This window comes from Pongo abelii, chromosome 4, assembly GCF_028885655.2.
Source record: "Pongo abelii isolate AG06213 chromosome 4, NHGRI_mPonAbe1-v2.0_pri, whole genome shotgun sequence".
Classification (NCBI taxonomy): Eukaryota; Metazoa; Chordata; class Mammalia; order Primates; family Hominidae; genus Pongo; species Pongo abelii.
In genome coordinates, this window is record NC_071989.2 from 165,632,443 (window position 1) to 165,649,840 (window position 17,398).

At 42.8% G+C, this 17,398-nt stretch overlaps 1 protein-coding gene across 1 annotated transcript in view; it reads right to left on the minus strand.

The window, feature by feature from the left end:
* TIMD4 (T cell immunoglobulin and mucin domain containing 4) overlaps positions 1-9,848 on the minus strand; it is a 35,166-nt gene extending 25,318 nt beyond the window's left edge. Inside the window, exons 1-4 of the mRNA XM_063724338.1 lie at positions 9,513-9,848; positions 6,597-6,899; positions 4,725-4,805; positions 3,487-3,570 (exon numbers count right to left, since the gene is read on the minus strand). Of these exons, the coding sequence (XP_063580408.1) occupies positions 3,487-3,570; positions 4,725-4,805; positions 6,597-6,899; positions 9,513-9,759 (715 nt within the window). The 5' untranslated portion in view covers positions 9,760-9,848. The remainder of the gene's footprint in view (positions 1-3,486; positions 3,571-4,724; positions 4,806-6,596; positions 6,900-9,512) is intronic.
* Between the last annotated feature and the right edge of the window lie 7,550 nt (positions 9,849-17,398).

The window sequence follows — 17,398 nt, forward strand, 5'->3', positions numbered from 1 at the left end:
CTACATCTCTGAGCTCCATTCTAGGCAGCCATAAAGTGGAGGCAAGAAATTGCTACCCTGGGTCATGCTAATTTTAGAGAACAATGATTGACAAGACCCTCTTTAAGGATTTAAATCAGCCCACAACCACGGAAGCTTTGCCATCGAAAATTACATGAAAAAATGGGAATTGCGGATTGTTAGCCAGAGAAAGAATAACCCATAGAAGCCTGTAGGCCCTCTGAAGTGGGTTGGAAGGGTTTTCATGTGAATGAAGATGTAGTCTTATTCTGTAAGAGGCACCAGAGGGGAGACCAGGAGGAAGCAGAGTGGCATGGTGTTAGAGAGATTTAGAGTTGAAAAGACATGGGTTAAATCCAGGTCGGCCATTTACCGGACAAGTTTTTAATCTTCAAGGGCTCTAAAATGGAGGTGATAATGGTACCCATTTCTTAGGAATGTGTGGACAATCAAAATAGATAATACATGTAACGTGCATGGTGTTAAAACAATGGCAGACCTACAACGGTAGGTGTTAGCTTCCCTAATAAAGTCTCTGACCCTCCATTTCTTTACCTATAAAATGAGGATAATATCTGTAGCTGCCTAGGAGGTTGTTGTGAGATTCAAATAAGAAAATTAATGCAAAAACGCTGAGCACAGTACCTAATGCATAGATAAATCCTCGGTGGATGTTAACCACAACTATCACTATGAATGTTTCATTACCAAAAAAACGTGGGAAGAGAGGAAGTAGAGGTGAAAGAATTTTATTTCTATCTGTTTTTATGTACCCCTAACAAAAAAGCATGCGTGTAATGTTTGTGTAATTTAAAAGAAATGAATAGTAGTTAAAAGAATATGACTTTTAATTTCAGATTAGAAAACCAGATAAAACAAAACGATATCTAAAGAGTGTAGAATCAGAGCTAGACATCCCGGACCTGACACCTGAGAGCTGTGTGGCCTTGGGAGATTTTGATAAAACAAAAATATGAGCATCTGCTAAAGAGGGATTAAATGAAGTGGCCCAGGAAGATGGCTTGACACAGACCTAGAACATAACACGTGCTCAGTAAACCCTGCTTTTCATCCCTAATGACTAAATGTTCCATAGAGACTGACTGGCCTTCTTACACCAAGCTCCTCTTCAGCAGAGCAGCAAGTGTTCTCTCTTCTGGGATTTGGTCAAGGAGGGGAGAAATGAAAACTATCACGAAGCTTACGGAAGGTAAACATCACATGACCTCTTGTTCCCTTGTAATTCAATGTAAAATAGTACAAGATTTAAATGGAATAAAGGATGATGGTGTTAGAATGTTCTCCCTACTTTCCATCACCTTTCTAGTCACTGCCGTCTCTTTCTTTGTCAGAAAATAGTCCCCCACCCTTACCCCAACCCATAAACAAAGACAGTTTGGATCTTTGGCACCCCATTTCCCTTAAATTATCAACTCCTAGTCCAGATTTTCTGTTTTCCCACTGTATGAGTTAGTGCAGGCCAAAGTGTCTTAATATCAGGGCCCCCTTGCATTTCATCCTAAGTTACAGTCTTACTTCAAAACCTATCCCCTTCCATTCACTATTGTCTGTTTCCTCCAATTCTGAGCTTTCTTTGTTTGTTTGTTTTGAGACAGAGTCTCGCTCTGTCGCCCAGGCTGGAGGGCAGTGGCACGATCTCAGCTCACTGCAAGCTCCACCTCCCGGGTTCACGCCATTTTCCTGCCTCAGCCTCTCGAGTAGCTGGGACTACAGGGGCCCGCCACCACGTCCAGCTAATTTTTTTGTATTTTTTTTTTTTAGTAGAGACGGGGTTTCACCATGTTAGACAGGATGGTCTTGATCTCCTGACCTCGTGATCCGCCCGCCTTGGCCTCCCAGAGTGCTGGGATTATAGGTGTGAGCCACAGCGCCTGGCCTCTTCTGAACTTTTGAGAATGATGCTACATTGTCTCCTTCACAGAATTAAATGATGCCTGTTTCCTGGGTAATAAACATGTAGAAAGGAACTCAAACTCTCTGTTAATCAGGATAAGAAAAGAACAAGATGGGACGGGCAAGGTGACTCATGCCTGCAACCCCAGCACTTTGGGAGGCCAAGGCAAGTGGATCACCTGAGCTTAGGAGTTCAAGACCACACAGGGCAACGTGGTGAAACCCCATCTCTACTAAAATAGAAAAAATTAGCCAGGCATGGTGGCATGCGCCTGTAGTCCCAGCTACTCAGGAGGCTGAGGCATGAGAATCAGTTGAGCCCAGGAGGCGGAGGTTGCAGTGAGCGGAGATCGTACCACTGCACTCCAACTTGGGCTACAGAGTGAGACTGTGTCTCAAAAAAAAGAAAAAAGAAAGAAAAAAGAAAAGAACAAGATGACATTTTCTTCTCATAAGATTGAAAAAGTTAAGCAAATGGTCATATCAAGTGTAGTATGGGAAAGCAGATACTCTGTGGGTGGAAAAGTAAATTGGCACAGCCTTTTCTGAGAACAGTTTTCTACAAGCTATTAAATTTAAAGGTGCACATTTCTTTTAACCAGCAATTTTTACTTTTTGGTCACCATCCTAACTACACAAACACTTGCATGAATGGTTAGGGAAGCATGCACGTACTAGGATGTTCACTGCAGCACTGTTTATAAAAAGGAAACATTGAAACAACGTAAATGCCCCTCAATAGACAAGAAATACTGTCAGTACTCATAATATGAAATATTACACAGCAATTTGACATGTATCTACATAGATTAAAGAAGAAAGTGGTCCAATATATAACAATAAGTGAACAAAACAAAATGCAGAATGCCGCATATAGCATGATAACATTGTTTAAAGACATACACAAAACTGAACTATGTATTTCTATATCTATGTAGACACATAAGGGAAGGGAAAAAAGACCTAGAATGATCATCTTCAACTAATAACAGTTATTACCTCATGGCAGGGGGCTGGGATTGAAGACAAGGAGTGAAAGAGAATTTTATTTCTATCTGTTTCTATGCACCCCTAACAAAAATGCATTAGTGTGACATTTGTGTAATTTAAAATAAAAAAACAAAATTTGAAATATGAATAGGTGGTTTTCCTACTATCATTCCTGGCATCAGGTCAGCAGTTGCTAAGGAAGAAGGAAAATTTCAACAGAGGGACTTCAGAGATGAGCAGAGGAGAGGAGAAGCCAGCACTGATGCTTGCAGCATGTTTTGCTTCCACTCCAGCTGGCAGGAGGATGTGGTACGTGGCCACGAAGGAACCAGAATAGTTGAATCCCAAGACAACCAGACAGATGACAGATTGTTTCCACATCCAAAGACAAGCCACTCATGAGAACACAGCCCCAGGCCAGGCAAGGTGGCTCTAGCACTTTGGGAGGCCAAGGCAGGAGGACCACTTGAGGCCAAGAGGTTTGAGACCAGCCTGGGCAACATGGTGAGACCTCATCTCTACCAAAAAAAAAAAAAAACAAAAATTAATAAAAATAAAATAAAATAATCACAACTCCCTTACCTCCAGGCTGAGGAGAAGACACTGAATCACTCGTTTTCCACATTGACACGTGGGATGTTGATGGGAGATCCCAAACTTTGGACTCTTTGGAAAAACAAAGGAAAACAGAAAACAGACTTAGGTAAATGCTGGTCTTCCTGCTTTTGGTACTCAACTGTCCCTATACTGACTTCTGTCATTGAAAACAAAACAAAACCAAGTATGTGCCAGACACTGTCCTAAGTGACCTACATGCATTCTGTCATTTAATCCTTAGAAAGGTGTAAACACAGGATAGGTGTTATTCCCAGTTTACCAGTGAGGAAACTAAGGCCCAGAGAGATTAGGTAGCTTAGCTAAAATCACACAGCAGGAAAGACGCAGGATTTGTATTTACGCAGAGTGAAGCCAGAGCGCCCACATAAATCACTCTATCATGCTGTGCCCCTGTGTTGTACTATCACAAACACTGATTTACTTACCTTACAGATGTCTGTTTTCCTTTGCTAGATTATTAGCTCCATTACAGTAACACCTCCCATGTGAGTGCTTACAAATGTGCCAGGCACTCTTCTAAGTCCTCACATGCATGAAGTTATACAACTCTACAACAAACCTAGGAATAAACTGAGGCCAAGGACCCCCAGCAAAAAGTAATAGAACTGGGAGTCAACCCCAAGTGGTCCTCTCTAGCACCCCAATCGTGATGCCAATCGTGTCTTATTTCAGGGTATACCCGGTCCCAGGCCCCAGTAACTACCTAAAGAAGTTTTGATGGGTAGATGATAGGATAAATAATGAAAGAGTGACCAATTCTCGCTCCACTCTAAAAAGCCAATGCCTTGAATTAGTAAACCCCTCAGCAGTCTCAACAAAGAAGGTTTGCATGAATGAAATTAGAATGAGACAGCTAAGTGCTACTTAGCCTAGAGTCTAAAAGCAAACATCCTAGAGATGTACCATGAGCTACTGCAGAGAACTGCACCAATCAAGAAGGGCCTTCCTTTGCCCTCCCTCCCTCCTCTTCCTCCTCCTCCTTCTTCTCTCTCTCTCTCTCTCTCTCAGCCACAAGAAGGAACAAACTACAAAGGCTGCCCTGAGGACAAAGGCTGCCCTGAGGCCAATTTGCCGCAGGGGGATTTTATGGCACAAAAGACCCAAAGAGGTTGTCAGTCATCTGATTCAGCAAGACTTTTAGTAATTTCCTTCTCCTCAGTCCAAGGGGTGAGGGAGGACAGAGACGGTGAGTGTCTGCACACCTTTGGATGTCAGCAGGACAGTGTCAGCAGAAGTAGACTCAGCACTACTCCAGGAGTCACTGGGGAGGACAGTTTCTGATTCTGGAAGAGAAACAAGTTGGATAAAAGGCAGCTAAAAAGTAATTATTGTGTTTGTGGTGGGTGGTGGGATTTGGGATTATCTTTTTTTAATTAATTAATTAATTTTTTGAAACAGAGTCTTGCTCTGTCACCCAGGCTGGAGTGCAGTGGCACAATCTCTGCTCACTTCTGTCTCCACCTCCCAGATTCAAGCGATTCTCCTGCCTCAGCCTCCCGAGTAGCTGGGATTACAGGTACCCGCCACCTGGCTAATTTTGTATTTTTAGTAAAAGACGGGGTTTCACCATGTTGGCTGGGATGGTCTCGAACCCCTGACCTTAAGTGATCCACCTGCTTTGGTCTCCCAAAGTGCTGGGGTTACAGGCATGAGCCACACCTGGCCACTTTTTTTTCTTATTTATCTAATTTTTTCAAAGACAGAGTCTCACTATGTTGTCCAGGCTGGAACTGACTTCTTGGGCTCAAGGGATCCTCCTGCCTCAACCTCCGAAGTAGCTGGGATTACAAGCTCACATCACCATGTTCCAGGGTATTTTTATGGCTGTCTTTGTGCTTCTTTATATATTTCAAGTTTTCTTCAAGGATTGCAAATAATTTTTAGAATCAAGGAATAGAAACTACAAATGTTGTGTTTTACGGTAGTTATTTATTTTAAAGCCCAAAGGAATAAAAAAAATACATACAAGAATTGATTGGTTTAGGGTTCATGGATTTTAGGTACTATTCAGAGTATAATAGAATTAGCCAATTCAATTTTGTAAAGCTATTTGAATTATCCAAGACTTATTGAGGCAGCTGAAATGTCTAAGAAAGCCTTCAAGCTATCTCATGATTGCTTTCCCAATTCTTACTGCAGAATCAGAGTCTGACATATAGTGACGGCCTTGACAAGCCCCCCTAAGCAATGGAGCAAGTCACTCAGTGAGAGGTACAAGTTGCAGGGTCAAGAATTCCAGGGGGAAAAAAAAGAAACAAAGAAAAGAAACAAGGCTGGAACTAGTTCACCATCAGGGGATATTTTAAAGGCGTCTGGAGGTCTTTCCTCAACCAATCTCTAATGCTCAGGCAGTAACTTAACCCCTGAAAGAATGGAACTGGAGTCTGACCAGGAGTGACCTTTCCTGGTTCTTCAATAAACATCTCTTGCAAGACTCCTTAGAGGTCAATTGGAGAACCCAAAATGCTGACTTTTCAAAAACACAAAAGAAAAGGCAGAAGAAAAGAGAAACCATAAAAAAAGAAAAGGAACAGTTTGGTGAAAACACCTCCTTGTACACACACACACAAACACACACACACCCACACACACACCCATGCCTACTGCTAAGGAGTAAATTGTGTCCCCTCAAAATTCATGTGTTGAAGTGCTAACCCTCAGTACCTTGGATGCAAATGTATATTGAGATAGCGCCTTTAAAGAGATAGTAAAGGTAAAATGAGGTCATACCAATGGACCCTAATCCAATACGACTGGTATTCTTACAAGAGATTAGGACATGGAAGGACAGACAGAGGGAAGACAGCCACCTGCAAGCCAAGGAGAGAAGACTTAGAAGAAACCAACCCTGCTGACACCTTGACCCCAGACTTGTAGAACCCAGAGCAGTGTGAAAATAAATTTCTGTTGTTTAAGCCACTCAGTCTGCAGTGTTTGTTTGATAGGCCTAGCAGACTAATATACGCATGTGCACATGCACACACTCACACACACACTGAGAGAGAGCAAGTCACTGGGTTGCCTCATTCAGTGAGACAGATCTGTTCTAAGAAACCCAAGATACATCTGCGTACCTGCAGCGAGGATGGGCCCTTCCTTAGAAGGCTCAGGAGTCAGAAGACCTGTGGCTGCCTCTGGAAGGGTGCTTGGGGTTGGTGAAGGGCACGTGTTTGCTGTTGTGAAGACGGCAATGGTTGTCATCTGAAGTGGTGTTCCGGTTGTGAGATCCGGTGTGGTCACGACTGTTGTTGGAAATACAGCTGGAGTTGTTGTCATTTGTGGGGTGGTGGTGGGGCTCATTGTTGTTGTTCTGCGTGTGGTGGTGGTGGTTGTTCTGCGCGTGGTGGTGGTTGTTGTTCTGTGCGTGGTTGTCGAGGCTGTAACCAACAACAGACATGTCTGGCACCAAGCGGAGATGGAGGAAAAAGAAAATAATGCAAGTATAACTGGGACCCATCCATTTCTGTTGCCCTCACCTGGTCCACTGGCCTGGACCATTGTAATGCTCAATAAAATCGTGTTTCCTGCCCCCACCCTGACACGTTCCTTCCAATCTGTTCTTCACACATTGGCTACATAATCATTTAAAATGTTGGCCAGGCACGGTGGCTCACACCTGTAATCCCAGCACTTTGGGAGGCCGAGGCGGGTGGATCACTTGAGGTCAGGAGTTCGAGACCAGCCTGGTCAACATGGTGAAACCCTGCCTCTACTAAAAATACAAAAATTAGCTGGGCGTGGTGGCATGTGTCTGTAATCCTAGCCACTCAGGAGGCTAAGGCAGGAGAATCGTTTCAACCTGGGAGGCAGAGGTTGCAGTGAGCTGAGATAGCGCCACTGCACTCCAGCCTGGGCAACAGAGTAAGACTCCATCTCAACAAAAAAAAAAAAAAAGAAAAAAAAGTCAAATATAATTATGTCCATCCCCTGCCTAAATCTTTTACTGGGTCCTCCTTGCCCTTAAGATAAAGAACCCAGTCCTGTACCTTGGCCTGCAAGCTGCAAGCCTCCATTTGACCCCATCTTGCCTTTCTTTCCAATCTCATATCTCCACCCCCTGCTATCACTTTTTCCCACCCAACTGGCATTTATTTAGCTCTTTGAATATATCAGCAACCTTCCCACTGCACGAACCTTTGTGCCTGCTGCTTCCTATTCTCATTCTTCATGAGGCTGACTTCTACTTCACTCTCATGTCTCAGCTAAAAGGTTACTTCTGCAAGGAGGCCATGTAGATTCTCCAATAATGATTAGGCTTTATTATATGCTTCATAGTTTACCTCCACAGCCTTTATTGCATTTCATAACTGCACATTAATTTCATTGTTATTGTTTAAAGCCTGTTTATCCCATTAAACTTTAAGCACCATGAGGGAAAATCTGACATTTATTTTGTTCTATGCTACAAATCCAATAACTATCACAGTGTCTTGCATACAGTAGGTGCTCCAAAAACATTTCATGAATGCGTAAATGAGTGCATCAAAAGTGAGCTCAAAGTATGCAAACTAGAGTGAGAATGTACTCTTTCAGACAGTAAAGATTGGTTCATACCAACACCACTCACCTCCTAAACATCTGATTTGAGCTTCGTTAGCCACCGTTTATTCTACAGATCTCATCCTCCCTAGAATATGCCAAATTTTCATTGACTCTAATGGACCAGAAAGACACCATTTGTTCCAAGTGCACTTGGAAATGACCTCATAATATATTAAGGTCAAGTATTTTATAAAATAATAGCCGGTTATACCCAACTTGAAAAGAGAAGACTTGAGTGGGAGTCATCTAACTTCAATAAACCTCATTTCTCTCTTCTGCAAAATTGGAATACCTTTTATCTCAGAATGTTGCCTTAAGAGAAAGACATACTAATATGTATGTAAGTTCTTAAATTAGAAGCACCTACATCAGTTGGTCTCAAATTTTAGAGTGCATTAGAGTCACCTGAAAACTTAAGAATATAGGCTGGGTGTGGTGGCTCACGCTTGTAATCCCAACACTTTGGGAGGCCAAGGTGGGTGGATCACTTGAGGTCAGGAGTTCGAGACCAGCCTGGCCAACATGGTGAAACCTCATCTCTACTAAAAATACAAAATTAGCTGGGTGTGGTGCCAGGCGCCTGTAATCCCAGCTACTTGGGAGGCTGAGGCAGGAGAATCGCTTGAACCAGGAAGTAGAGGTTGCAGTGAGCTGAAATTGTGCCACTGCACTCCAGCCTGGACGACAAGAGCAAAACTCTGTCCAAAGAAAAAAAGAGAGAGAATATAGATGTCTAGACTCCTGTCTTCCAAGGTGCCCATCCAGTTAGGAATAGAGCCCAAGGATCCTCCAGGTGACACTGATGCAGGTGGAATACAGAGCTCACTTTGGGAAGCTCCATGCCAGACAAGCCCTAAAGGTAATTATTGTTAGCATTATTCAACCATAGGCTCAATGCAGCTCAAATTTTTGAAGTCCCACCATATTCCAAATTTCATCAAAAGCAACCGATAGTAACAGAAGAAAAAGCTCCTGAAAACTGCTATGACTGTGTCCAAATCTCATGCCCTTTCTTCCCTGCCAGAAGTGGCAAACTGTTGGTTTACTGGTTGAAGGTGACCCCTGAATACATTTTATTTAGTTCATGCAGTTTTTTTATTATTTTGAAATCTGGCAACATGTAAAAAATCAACAGAGTTCACATACAACTTGATAGATCTGAAAACACTGGACCCAAATATCTGCAAGGTGGTAATCCCCTAGATACGTAGCAGCTGCCTCTTCAGATTGACCCTGCAATTCACGAGTTCCCTTTCTACCTTCCACTCATTTCTGTGGCTGCTTTTGTATTTACTTGCCTACTTCAAACCACGGCACTTTATCTCAAATTCAATCTTCCCACTCACTGTGAAAGCAACTCCAGCCTCTTCACCACCAGCCACTGATCCCATTATCCATTAACCACTGAATCTCTCCTTCCGCAGGCATGAGGCCCTTCGTGCGCTTACCTCTCTGTAGATTCAGGCGCACGTTTATCTTTACATCGTTGAACCAGCCAGGCACCTCTATGCGGCAGCAGTAGACACCGCTGTCACTTTCACTGGGGTTTAAGATGGTCAAGGAGACATCACCTCTTCGGATAGTCCCCTGAAGTCTATATTTTGCTGACTTTCTTAAGGTCACCCTCGTTCCATCAGTGTGGATGAGCGCCTCCTTGCAACCGGAGTGGGGGCACTGGTCTTTCCCCCAGCACATGCTGTTGCTGTCGTGAGACCAGGATGAGTACAGACAGGGCAAAGTCACCCGGTGACCCAAAACCCCCGTCACAACAGTCTCTGAAGCGACTGGTGCTGCAAGGAAAAATGCGAAATTTAGGTCATGCAGTACTGAAATCTCTCAAATATGCTACACAGTTTTTGTGCTAATAGATGCTTCCAGGAAGATGAAGAGAGCTGTAGTCTATGTTTCTTTTTTTTTTTTTTTTTTTTGATACAGGGTCTTGCTTTGTCACCCAGGCTGGAGTGCAGTGGTGCAATCATGGCTCACTACAGCCTCGACCTCCCAGACTCAATCCATCCTCCCACCTCAGCCTTCTGAGTAGCTGGGACCACAGGTGCGTGGCAGCATTCCCGGCTAATTTTTGTGTTTCTTTTGTACAGACAGGGTTTCCTATGTTGCCCGGCTTATGTGGTTCTTTAGCATAAGTTTTGATGTGCCTTGCTGTGCTCCTGTGCTCCTAACTCCACATGATTCTATCCCCTAAGTGGCACCAGGTGACCAGTTGAGTCTCTAACCATGGCAAGACCTTTTTGCTGATTTAAATACTCTGATTTGAGTTCCATTCGCTAACCAGTAAACTCTCACATGAAAAATCCTGACCTTGAAACTCAATTTCACTTATTCATATAATCAGGTGGGCTGTTTTCCACAAATAGATATTGTGGACTACAGACTTAAAAGCTTCAAATGGCCGGGCATGGTGGCTCAAGCCTGTAATCCCAGTACTTTGGGAGGCCGAGGCGGGCGGATCACAAGGTCAGGAGATCGAGACCATCCTGGCTAACACGGTGAAACCCCATCTCTACTAAAAATACAAAAAATTAGCCAGGTGTGGTGGCGGGCGCCTATAGTCCCAGCTACTCAGGAGGCTGAGGCAGGAGAATGGCGTATAGCAGGGAGGCAGAGCTTGCAGTGAACCGAGATCATGTCACTGCACTCCAGCCTGGGCAACAGAGTGAGACTCCATCTCAAAAAAAAAAGCTTCAAATGGGTCTCCCAATCCAGAGAGTGCTACGAAAGAAAGATAGGCTGTAAAACTGTATTCCATTTCCTTCTCTCCTTTCAGTGGAAATTACTAGAATTGGAGATTACTTGCTTTGACTATTTGTTTGCTGTTAGATAATATGAAGTTAGGTGGAGTTCATGGACTATTTATTTATTTTTAATGGACAAATAATAATTGTGTATATTTATAGGATACAACGTGATGTTCTGATATACATATACATCGTAGAAAGATTCAATCAAGCTAATTAACATATCCATTGCCTCGCCAACTTAACAAACTTTTGTGGCAAGAACATTAAAAATCTACTAGCAATTTTGAAATATACAACATATGATTAATTACTGTAGTCACCATGCAGTGCAATAGATCACTAAAACTTAGTCCTTCACTCTAAATGAAACTTTGTACCTTTCAATCAACATCTCCCCTTTCACTATCCCACCCACTCACCCACACCCCCAGCCTCTGGTAAACACCTTTCTCCTGTTTCTATGGGATTAACTTTTTTAGATTCTGCATATAAGTGAGATCTTCTATTTGTCTTTCTATGCCTTGCTTATTTCAGTTCGCAGCATGTATTTTTTGTTAATGTTAGAGCTAGAAGGAACCACAGGAATTATCTAAAATGGCAGCTGTGCCATAAAAAAAAAATGCTGGAGGGTAAGGTTTACTGCATCAGCTACTTGAGATGGAATGTTTCTCCCTTTCTAAAATGAAGCATGAGTGTGTTCTAACCACTTCTACTCATTAGCATGACCTAGGGAGCTTGTTAAAAATACATAGTTTATTGCCCAAACCTGAGCCTGAATCCCTGAGGCCAAGGCCAGTGCATATGTACTTGAATCAAGTTCTCCAGGCCACTTTAATGTAGTTGACTACCCATCCAGTGTTCGAGAACCACTAGACAAGCTCCTCTAAGATTCCTTTCATCTCTGACAATCTGCAAAACATTTTCACTGTTAAAAATGTTAAGCCCATTGGTTTAATTGTGCATCAGAGATTATTCTAAACCATTTCCTTCCCCAAAAATGCTATTGAAGTGAAAGCCAGGCAGGCTGTAGATCTCAGATTGTTGAGACCACACACTGCTCCCCCTTGGGTACCTGGGTCCACGCTCGTTGTTTTCTCTGAGGCACCCTCCTGTGAGATTCTCCATTCACTAACTTTGCTTATTTAGTTGGCTAAGTCATAGAAGGCATGGCCAGCAGTGCTGTGCTCCTCCTTGACTCAGCTGGCAGTAACATCCAGGCATTCCTTTCTCTAGGAGAAGGTGGCCATGAGCCCTAAGAGTCACCCATATGGTAAGCAAGACTATGTGCTTCTGGGGTTTTTCACAGTTGGCTTTTTTTTTTTTTTTTTTTTTTTAAAGACAGTCTCATTCTGTCATCTAGGCTGAAGCGCAGTGGCGCGATCTCAGCTCACTGCAACCTCTGGTTGTTCTTATGATAAAAGATGATTCCCAATTTGGACCAGCCTGCAGCCTTCCCCAAATTTAGTCTCTTCACTTTGCCACAGTGGAAATGTTTCCCAGATTATAAATGAAGTGGGAGGCTGGGCACAGTGGCTTATGCCTGAAATCCCAGCACTTTAGGAGGCAGAGGCTGGCAGATCACCTGAGGTCAAGAGTTCAAGACCAGCCTGGCCGACATGGTAAAACCCCATATCTATAAAAATACAAAAATTAGCTGGGCATGATGGTGGGTGCCTGTAAGTCTAGCTACTTGGGAGGCTGAGGCAGGAGAATCGCTGGAACCCAGGAGGCAGAGGTTGCAGTGAGGCGAGATTGTGCCATTGCACTCCGGCCTGGGTGACAGAGCAAGACTCTATCTCAAAAAAAAAAAAAAAAAAAGAAAAAGAAAAAAAAAGTCAAGGCAGTGGGAAGTCCATTTTGCCTCCCATGAATCCAGGAGAAAAATAAGAAGTTTATTGTCATCACCCTCAGCTATGTTAACAACATAGAACACATGCACCTAAAATTAATAACTACTAAAATATGAACTTAGCCAAGTGTGGTGGCACATGCCTACAGTCTCAGCTACTCAGGAGGCTGAGGCAGGAGGATGGCTTGAACCCAGGAGTTTGAGGCTGCAGTGAGCTATGATCGTATCACTGGACTCCAGCCTGGGCAACAAAGCAAGACTGCCTCAAATTCAAGAAAGAAAAAAGAAAAAATAGATGATCTTGTTCCTATGAATATTTGGTAAATTAATAAAACATGTACAAGAAGTATTCCACTGGAGAGTCAACATTTTATTTTCCCAAGTACTTTCGCATAAAAGGAGGCATCCTAATTGCTAAATAAGAAAAGATCTGGCCGGGCGCTGTGGCTCACGCCTGTAATCCCAGCACTTTGGGAGGCGGAGGCGGGCAGATCACGGAGTTAGGAGTTCGAGACCAGCCTGGCCAACATAGTGAAACCCCATATCTACTAATAATACAAAAATCAGCTGGGCGTGGTCGTGGGTGCCTGTAATCCCAGCTACTTGGGAGGCTGAGGCAGGAGAATCCTTTGAACCCGGGAGGCGGAGGGTGCAGTTAATCAAGATCACACCATTGCACTCCAGCCTCGGCGGGGTAGGGGGGACAGGGCAAGACTCTGTGAAAGAAAGAGAGAAAGAAAGAGAGAAAGAAAGAAAGAAAGAAAGAAAGAAAGAAAGAAAGAAAGAAAGAAAGAAAGAAAGAAAGAAAGAAAGAAAGAAAGAAAGAAAGAAAGAAAGAAAGGAAAAGAAAGGAAGGAAGGAAGGAAGGAAGGAAGGGAAAGAAAGAAAGAAAAAGAAAGAAAGAAAGAAAGAAAGAAAGAAAGAAAGAGAAAGGAAAGGAAAGATCCAATAGAGAAACTAGCAGAGGACATAATAGACAATTCGTAGATAAGGAAATAGGAGCAGCCAATAAATGTTACCCATTAGACTGGCAAAAGCTTAGAACACTCATAATATTGAGTATTGGCCAAGGTGTGAGTAAACAGGACTCCAAGACACTTGTGGGAAGGGACTTAGGAAACGATTTAGCCTCCTGAGATAAACCAGAGTGAAATGGGGGTATGAATTGTTATAGCCACACTGTGAGGAAATTTGGCAGTTTCTATTAAGTATTCACTATACATGAGTCCTAGTATGCCTTAGCAATTTCACTTTTGTTATCCACCCTAGAAAAACACAAGTTGACAAAGATGCCTATTTGCAAATGTTTATTGCAGCCTCCATGTATATGTGAATGAAATGGACAATGTATATATGGGGAATGGCTAAACTGGTGCATATTTATTCCATGGAATTCTATGTAGATTGATAGCATTAGAGATAGACCTGCATGAATTGACAGGAAGACTCCAAGCCATTTAATGATGAAAAGGGGAAATTTCAAAACAAGACATAAAATATAAAACCCTTCTTGTAAAATAAATAAATAAAACAATTTCCTTTGTTTTTGTGGGCTCAGACTTTTGAAAGTAAATGCACAGAAAAGTGTCTGGTGGGATAGACACCAAACTCATTGTGTCAGTTACCCCCAGGATCAGAGAAAAGGGATTGGAATTGGGGATAGCAGTCCAAAGGGCATTTGGCTTTATAACATTTTAATTTTTTCATCAGGAGTGTTTCTGTGTTACTCATCTTATTAAAAATTCATATAAGAAAAGGAAGCAGGTGCTGCGTATGGCAGGAACAAAATCCATTAAGCTCACATTGTAAACCCCATTCTGCCATTTACTGCTTTTGTGTTGTTGGGGGAAAGCCATGATAATCCTGACCTCATTATCATCACAAGGCAAAGGGGATAATACTCACCTCGGAAATGGTTTTGAGCTCCACATGAAGACGAGTATTAAACGCCAAGTGAAATTAACAAAGTATTAATATGCATAACCAAGGACATTAGAATTTAGAAATTAGACAAAAAAAATGGTTCCTGTCTGTTGTAAAAGTATCCCTGAGTAAAGCAATTGTTGGTATCAAACCGGTTTCACTTCTGTGGAGCTACCTGGAATGGTGGATACAACCTAGGTCCTTATGCCAGCTTGGTTCCTTCCATAGCTGGTGAGCTTAAGCAAGGCTGGCCCTTCCCCAATCTGAGTCTCAAAATCGCTATCTACAGAGTGAAAGGCATCTTTTAAGAGTACATCCAGCTCTGATTCTTGGTGATTCTGAGCAGTCACTCTCTTTTAAGTTGGTTATCTTAGAAAAGGCACATATAGGCCGGGTGTGGTGGCTCACACCTGTAATCCCAGCACTTTGGGAGGCTGATACATGTGGATCACCTGAGGTCAGGAGTTCAAGACCAGCCTGGCCAAATATGGTGAAACCCTGTCTCTACTAAAAAATACAAAAAATTAGCCAGCTGTGGTGGCGGGTGCTTGCAATCTCAGCTACTTGGGAGGCTGAGGCAGGAGAACTGCTTGAGCCTGGGAGGCATAAGTTGCAGTGAGCTGAGATTGCACCACTGCCCTCCAGTCTGGGCATTGGAGTGAGACTCTGTCTCAAAAAAACTCAAAAATATTTTGAAAAACAAAAGAAAAGGCACCTATGAAAAAACAAAATAAAACAAAAAACAGCTCACCAGGTGCTGCCTCCTTCAAGCAGGATTAGAAAATCCCCCTCAACCAGTGTCCTGCTAGTAGCAGGACATGTAGACATAGACCCCTGCAACTTTCAACCTAACAAAACCTTCCAAACCTCAAGTTTCCAGGATAAGACAAAGACAGTAAAAAAAAAAAAATTGATGAAAAGGCAGATGGTAGTTTTCTTACATCCAAACAAACCCATACCAGACCCAAAATATAAGTGTGAAAGTGACAGGGACTGCTTTCATTTTGTAGATTTTTTTTTTTTTTTTTTGAGAAGGCGTCTCACTCTGTCACCCAGGCTGGAGTGCAGTGGTGCGATCTCGGCTCACTGCAACCTCTGCCTCTCGAGTTCAAGCGATTCTCCTGCCTCAGCCTGCCAAGTAGCTGGGATTACAGGCACATGTCACCACGCCTGGCTAATTTTTGTATTTTTAGTAGAGACGGGGTTTCACCATGTTGGCCAGGCTGGTCACAAATTCCTGACCTCGGGTGATCCACCAACCTTGGCCTCCCAAAATGCCGGGATTATAGGCATGAGCCACCACCCCTGGCCTGTAGATTCTTTCTTCAGTGCCTATAATGTATCAAGCGTGGAACTAGGTGCTGGAATATAACAAGCCACAAAGCAGACCTGGCCTGCCCTCATGAGGCCTGCAGAGTACCTAGGAAGAGAGTCAAGTGAGTGAGCATTTGCTATAGAGTGACAAGTTTGCAGATGCAGGAACTCCAAGGAGGATAAGAACTCATAGCAGAAACACCTAAACTATTCCAGGGGCTACAGGGTAGCCAGAAAAAGCCTGAATTAAGTAGGGACCTGAGGATGCATGGCACTACGGAGGAAAGAAAGGCAGAGAGAATAGTATAATATGAGTTTGAGAGGTGAGGAAATACATTTGTTTTCCTTCAAACATGGGTGTTTTCTCATGCACCATGTTGGAAAGGTTTCTGCACATACAAAGAGCCAAGAGGTAGAAGAAAAAATGTTTAACACTGCTAATCACTGCGGAAATGCAAATCCAAACCACAATGAGGTATCACTTCATTTCTGATAAAATGGCTACTATCAAAAAGACAAAAAGCAAGCATTGCTGGTGAGGACGCAAAGAAAGAGGAACTCTCGTACACTGTTGGTGGGAATGTAAATTACTACAGCCATTATGGGAAACAGTATGCTGATTCCTTAAAAAACTAAAAATAGAATTACCATATGATCCAACAATCCCACTACTGGGGATATATCCCAAAGAAAGGAAATCAATTAAAGAGATATTTACACTCCCATGTTTATTACAGCACTATGCACGATAGCCGAGATATAGAAGCAACCTACGTGTCCATCAATGGATGAATGGATAAAGAAAATGTGGTATATGGCCAGGTGCTGTGACTCACACCTATAATCCCAGCACTTTGGGAGGCCGAGGTGAGTGGATCGCCTGAGGTCAGGAGTTCAAGACCAGCCCGACAAATATGGTGAAACCCCGTCTCTACTAAAAATACAAAAATTAGCCAGGCATGGTGGCAGGCGCCTATAGTCCTAGCTACTCGGGAGGCTGAGGCAGGAGAATGGCGTGGACCCAGGAGGCAGAGCTGAAAGTGAGCCGAGATAGAGATCGCGCCACTGCAGTCCAGCCTGGGCGAAAGAGCAAGACTCCATCTCAAAAAAAAAAAAAAAAAAAAGAAAGAAGAAAAAAAGAAAATGTGGTATATAAACATAGTAGAATATTCAGCCATAAAAAAAGAGTGAAACTCAGTCATTTGCAACAACATGGATGGAAACAGGGTTTATTAATATTGTGTTAAGTTAAATAAGTTAGGCACAGAAAGACAAATATTGCATGTTCCCACTCATACATGAGAGCTAAAAAAGTTGATCTCATAAAAGTGGAGAATAGAATGATAGTCACTGGAGTCTACAAAGGATAGGGGAAAAGGGGTATGAAGAAAAGCGGGTTAATGGGTACAAAAATACAGTTAGTTAGAACATGTGGAAAAAGGAAAAAAATACAATTAAAAAGAAGGAATAAGTCCTAATGTTTGATAGC